This window comes from Copidosoma floridanum, unplaced genomic scaffold (assembly GCF_036245765.1).
Source record: "Copidosoma floridanum isolate Cflo_tuat_1 unplaced genomic scaffold, Cflo_Japanese_pri ptg000001l, whole genome shotgun sequence".
In the NCBI taxonomy this organism is placed as follows: Eukaryota; Metazoa; Arthropoda; class Insecta; order Hymenoptera; family Encyrtidae; genus Copidosoma; species Copidosoma floridanum.
Window position 1 is genome coordinate 2303479 of NW_028321878.1, and position 6950 is coordinate 2310428.

Here is a 6950-nt window from a genome sequence, read left to right on the forward strand (position 1 = left end):
AACGTCAGTTTGAATTGAATCACCCGCCATAGGTTTGGCTTACAGTCTTAAGACGCCCATGTACAGGCACCCTCAGTCGCGGCCTATGTATGTTTAAAATTGAAATTACACTATAACGTTTCATTGCATTTATTTAAGAATGTGTATACGAAAGTATATTATGTATCATGAATCATGACCGTAGATACTTACACACATTTAACTCTGATATGAAACGACTCATGTCTTTTACATTTTTTATATTTGTGGAGCAATAATTTTACCACGATAAGATTGCTCTCTCCATTCCTCGGAGTTAACATAAGAAGGTACTTGGATTTTTTAAATTAAAAGCCATCATCAATTATAATTACAATTTCAGCTCGGCTCAGCCTCCAAAATCGTGTTAATGGTTTTAGTCCGTGCAAACTCAAGTCTCCGTTACAGTACAATCTCCGAACAAATCTATTCAGTTAAAATTCATGATTAATTTTTCGCAGCATCCAGAGTATGGATTAAAAAAATTTTTTAAATTTGAAACGCACATAAAAACGGAGCTGTTTTTTATTAGATTTGTTCGCCCATGCCGTTGGTCTAGAATCGAACCATTCGAAACGGCTTGCAAGAGTTGCTACTTTGCTATAGTCGCAGAGCTCCAAGATTTTCGGAGCACACTCGGGGGAGGGTCTTGGAGCTGTTCCAAATTCCGAGCGACGGGGACGAACAAATGTACTTGAAATAAGGGAGCGAATCAAACAGCTGATTCGACGATCGTTTCACGAAGAGAGAAGATATAATCGCGTCGCCCACAGAGAAAGAAAGAAAGAAAGATATTGTGCACATGTTTGCTCAAGGGTTGCTGCGTATAATATATAAGTGATATCCGCGCTGCTCGCCTGGACCATCGACTTCTAGCAGTTCTAGCCTTCAACTGCTCCGAGACTCTCGGACCGAGATATTACCGAGCATCGGTATTAGGAGCAACAGCAGACACCCATACGCGTATACTCGTCCAGCAGCTGCGGCCTAAGCCGGCTCTCACCACGCGCTAACCCCCGAACTGAGAATCTGCCAAGCGAGACTCTTCAGACGCTCGGGATCAAGAGAGCAATCATCGTCTTCGCGAAGAGTGTAGAAGTTCCTAGCTTCTTGGTAGCTTGGAGCACGCCCTTCGACCCACCTGAGTTCTGATACGCCTCAATCACGGACGATAGAGCGAACATGGCCGACCGGGACAGCGCGTCCGAGAGCGACTCAAGCTCGATCGACGGCGGCCCGATCATGATGCCCCCGTCGCCGGTCACCCGCGAGCAGCTCCAGAAGCGCATCGAGTCCTTGCAGCAGCACAACCGCGTGCTCAAGGTCGAGCTTGAAACTTACAAGTTGCGCGTCAAGGCCCTTCAGGAGGAGAACCGCAGCCTCCGCCAGGCTTCTGTCATCATCGTGAGTCTCGCACTCCTTGGCTGGTTCAGGCTTACTTGACCCATCTTCGATTTCCACTTTTCTATTTACCACCTCCTTTCTAGACATTCCTTAACTTAACAGGTCATTTTTTCATGTTTTCTTTTCCCTACACATGAATATCTCTTTTGTCACTGTTGAGTGGTATTTGATCTTGCATCGGCACAGGGACTTTGCAGTTTTTTCCCCTTGTTTTCAAAACCCTTAAAAAAAAAAATTTGGACATTTTGATTGATTTGAGCTAATATTTTGGTCTTGTGAACTTGTATGCTTACAATTTGCACAACTTCACAAGCTTTTAAGATAGAAATGTCAAAAATTATGAGAACATGTTGCCATGACGTAAATGATACAAGTCTTTTATCTTGAGCAGATGATTATTTTTACAACTTAAGTTGAAACTTTACATTGATGTACCAGAGAATTAATATTTTTTTGCATGGTATCATCAATGTAACAAATTCAGATATATCTTAAATCTCTTGTTCAATGGGTATTTTGCGTAATTTTAACTGTTTAAAAGTTACATATATATTTGATGACCGATCGATCATATTTTAGCAAGCCAAGGCTGAGCAAGAGGAAGAGTTTATTAGCAACACATTGCTCAAAAAAATCCAAGCGCTCAAAAAAGAAAAAGAAACTCTGGCTCATCACTATGAGCAGGAGGAAGAGTGTTTGACAAACGATCTGTCAAGAAAATTAAATCAGCTGCGTCAGGAAAAGTGTCGCCTTGAACAAACTCTGGAGCAAGAACAGGAGTGTCTTGTGAATAAACTGATGAGAAAAATCGAAAAGTTGGAAGCAGAGACCTTGGCCAAACAGAGCAATTTAGAACAGCTGAGAAGAGAAAAAGTTGAACTGGAAAATACTTTGGAACAAGAGCAGGAAGCTCTGGTTAACAAGCTATGGAAAAGAATGGATAAACTAGAAGCTGAAAAGAGATCCCTCCAAATTAAGCTGGATCAGCCTGTGTCAGACCCTACCTCGCCAAGAGACCTTAACAATGGTGATACTGCTGTCAATCTCAGCACACATATTCAAAATCTGAGAAGTGAAGTTGCCAGATTGAGGCGCCACCTTTTGATATCTCAACAAGAAAGTACGTAGTTTATTTTGTATTTGCATAGTACGAAAAATCCATCGCAATATTTATACATTTTTAATTTTTTTTTTAGATTCAGAAAAAGTGCAACGGTTTGTCAATGAAGAAAAGCAAATTCGCGAGGAAAATCTTAGGTTACAGAGAAAACTTCAACTTGAAGTTGAGCGTCGCGAGGCACTTTGTAGACACTTGTCTGAATCAGAGTCAAGGTAAATATTAAAAATTTAGTGTAATATGCTATTCTTGTAAGCAAAATATTATTTACAGCTTGGAGATGGAAGAGGAACGCCATTATAATGAGTCTGTGATGTCTGGTGGTAGCATTAGGGGAAGAGCTGTTTCAAGTCCAGTACCCTATCAACCCTCGCCTAGTTGTTCTAGACCCCTCAGTCCTGGTAACGTATTATAGTGCAATATAAAATATAACACTCGTAATACTTGTATGACGGAAATAATCCTTAAGTAATATTATGATAGGTTCGTCGTCTCGAGAGAATCTAAATGTTAATCGTTGTTATGCATGCGGACAGCCCACAACAAATTTGCCATTTGCAAGCTCCTCCCCCCCTTCAGGAGTAAGTATAAAGTGGTGTATGCGATAAAAAAAAATAACATTGAATGTACACGGTCATTGCTTAAAATTAATTTTCAGGTCCATATTATAGCGCCATCCAGCAGACGTGCATCGGATAGATTTATAAAACCGGCGATTCCGCCAAATATAGTAAGCCCCGTCGTTCCATCATTAACCACCACACAGACTAATACTTCAGGTTTGTGTCCTATGGATATTTCAAAGATATAAGTAACACAAGTAAATATTATGCCAAGATATTTATATTCGACGCGTGTAAACTACTTTTCCAAGGTACTTGCTTATTTTTCAATGGCATTAAAATTCAAAATTAGTTATAATTTGGATAATTATTTTTTTTGTGTATTATTTATATTTCACTGAAATTCTTCTTTAAATTTAGAAATTATCTCGCTATATTTATCAAATAATAAATATTTGTTTCAATTAAGTATACTGAGTTTATTTACGTCAATCGTTTCCTTATTATTGTTTTCATTACTTACTATTTATTATTCTGTTCTCAAAAATTATTCAACTACTGTCGTATTTTTTCCCTAAACTATTTTTGAGTTATTCGTTAATAACATTTCGCTCATCCATTAACGTTTCCCGACAAAGCAAGTACATATTCTTTGTAACGCTTTGCATTCTTTTATGTGCTCGTGGTATTCTACAGAGCAATAAGAAGTAAAATAGCACTCGTAAGAGAAAAAAAAAACAAAGCGATACACTCACTCGAATATTTTTTCTTTGCGTTGACGATAACCCGAATTTCGCCTCAAATGTCCTATAGATCAGGAATAAAATATGTGTAACGCGTACTGTTCTTTCCGTCTTACGTTAAGCGTAGCATGTAAATGGGTTTCATAATGGTTTTATAATTGATGTTTTTTAAGTAATGTTACTTATTTTATTAATAATATCGATGTAAAATTAAGAATGTGAAAGAAATTAAAAGTATACACTGCTAGCAGAATCAATATTAATGGTAAAAATGAAGATTAATCACAGCGTCATGCATATACAGTAACATTTTATAACGAAACATTATATTGCAAAGAAAAATCTAGTTAATATAAAATTAATAACGCAGAGTATATAATTTTGTTCTCGTAAAAATGAGGAAAAAAAGCGCAAATTAATGTGTATTTAATATTCCGACTAAAAACATTCGTGATGTATGTAATAAAGCTTGAATAATAAAGTAAACTAACTTGTATTCTAGTAAGTACTAATAATAAAAACAAAAGGTAATTTTTTAATTAACATTAGTTGTAATGTAAAGAAAAAAATTTTTTTTTTCAATATCTTCGACTTAGTCAGCGATGTTAAGCTGGTGCAAAAATTACACCCCAAGCCGCTATTAAGATATACTTTGTATCTGGGCTTTACTGCACTTAAAGTAAAAAACGGATGTTACGCGAGACGTGCGAAAAACGTAACACACTCGTATGTGGCCGATGGTGGTAACTCATGCTTTATGATGACTACTCGCCTAACGAATTCGTGTGATCAAGTGGCACTCGTTACCGATAAAAACAGCCACTCGTGCGAGTAAACGTAATTGTTATGTAAGTAACTAACACTGTTCCTCAAACCTTTCATTTATTTTTTGTTAAAGTTACATCAATCGTTAAATAAGATCATAACCATCTTGCCGATCAGTCCTACATGAAAATTTCCGCGCGATTTATTTAGGCAGACATCGAAAGCAAATTTCAATATTTTTCGTTCGTGTTTTAATCGCTTATTGCTGTTAAAGTTGCACAATAACATCACGTCCTTTATTCAATTTTATCATTGATATTTTTAGTAATAAGATTTATGATGATTCGTTGCTGGCAAGGTCCTACAATCCATCTCAAATTCAAGTTGACCGATCGCTACAAATGTTCACTTTGTAATTAGATAAGCCATAAAAAGCGTAAAATAAAAAGACTGAAAAAAAAAAAAAAAAAAAAATGTGTCAGTCAAAAAGCGTGTGTCATCTTATTGTAAATTTAAGTGCGTTAAAATCAACCACATGACGCGTTAAAAAAGTATACGAATACAAGTTCGTCCGATTTAGAGAGAAATCAACAAACTTGGATCTAAGATGCTAATGTATTAATTGTTGAGCCAATTAACTGTAACGTGACTTTTTTAACGAAATACATTAATAAAATGTGTTGAGATGTGTTTCAAAAATATTTTCGTGTGATAAAAGGTATTATAAATCAATTGAAAGTTGTCTCATGTTGAAAATCATTCAAAAGAAACTAGTGGTGGTGCTTAATGTAACTATCTTTAAAGAGTTGAAAAAAAAAATTTGTCAAACTCAAAGCCTAAAGATTCTAACAAGCTGTAACAGTGTATGTGAATGTCAATAGGCAATTTTGATGATACAAGATGAGGACTTTTTAATTGTTGAAAAAAGTAGTAAAGATGAGTATGAATTGAAATAAATATTCCTTTTGAGAGTAAATATTTTTGAATAAATAGATTTCAACTTGGAAAGGTTTTTATAGAATTATATATACATATATATATTTTTTTGGTTCAGTCTTATTTAAAAGTAGTGTATAAAAAAACAATTATCACTAATTGTTAAGCATAGAATGTCTTATGATGCTCATCTTTAAAATGACGAATAATTATTATTCAGTTGATAATAACTCATTAAAAAAGTACTGTATGGTTTTGAATTGATTTATAGATACTTACTTTTAAAACGAATAAAATAAGGAGATAATAATATTTGTACTTTAGGTGGAATGTCACAGACTTGTTCAGTTTTACATGAATATTGTCAGTGTAAAATTTATCCTTATTATTGTTAATAATCAAACATTTTCCGATTGTCATGTCATGTATTTTATCCATGCTTTCACGAAATATACCATCCTTTTTTTGCTATTAAATTTTGCCTCTTAAAATATTTGTAACAAAAATTATGGAATAATTTCTACACTCCAAAGACAGAGGTGCCAAAGATATTTTGTTCCAGAATTATTTATATTCAAATTCGCCCAAGAAAGAGATAAAAAACGGAGCAGCAGCAATGAGGTACGTAGGTATAAAATAATATATTATAACGAATATGTCTCCCCGATCTTGACAATTAATCAATTTTGTTTAGTAAGTATTGCTTATAATACATTAAATGCAAATTATAGATGTAAGTACGTGGTACTACCAATAAGGGCGGTCGGTGCTTTTATTTTAGTGAAATCGAAACCACCACCGATAAAAAATGTGGTACATTAAATTTTACGGCCAACGTCCGAGTTGATCTGCGTGACATATAATTATAATTATGGGCCTCTATGTATATTATTTTCTGCAGCCCACGGACTCGAGTCCTAAAAAAAGTGCAAAGTACTGAAAAAGAGTAGAACGTATTTCATAAACACATTGGAAAAAAAAAAAAAGAAAATCTACACGATTAAATGTATTTTTATTTTTTTTTTACTGAAAAATAAGCCTATCACGTTTAACTTTTCGTCTTTACCCCCGCAAGTTCAAGATATGGCGGAGCCAATCAGCGCAGGGCAACCGAATATATTATACTGCTACCCCCCACACTTCTCTCCACCCCTTTTTTTGTTACGCGCACATCGCGGCGCCGCGCGCGCGCATATTTTAACTTCATATCTTCCTCCGTCTCTCTCTCGCGCTTCAGAGAGAGAGAGAGAGAGTATGTATCCGGAAAATAACCAAAACACACAGACGACAGTAGTGCAGACGACATCAAACTCATCGTGTGTTATATATATATATGTATCATATAGAGTGAAACAGACGAAGAATAAACCGACAAATAATAATAAAAGATATGTCATGTATGCA

At 35.4% G+C, this 6950-nt stretch overlaps 1 protein-coding gene across 1 annotated transcript; it reads left to right on the forward strand.

Moving 5' to 3' along the window:
- The first annotated feature begins 717 nt into the window (after positions 1-717).
- Positions 718-3570, forward strand: LOC106640396 (coiled-coil domain-containing protein 6). The gene is made up of 6 exons (XM_014354423.2): positions 718-1422; positions 2002-2542; positions 2619-2754; positions 2813-2940; positions 3023-3120; positions 3198-3570. Exons 1-6 carry the CDS (start codon positions 1201-1203, stop codon positions 3348-3350), a joined length of 1278 nt encoding a protein of 425 aa, XP_014209909.1. The 5' UTR covers positions 718-1200; the 3' UTR covers positions 3351-3570.
- The last annotated feature ends 3380 nt before the right edge of the window (positions 3571-6950 follow it).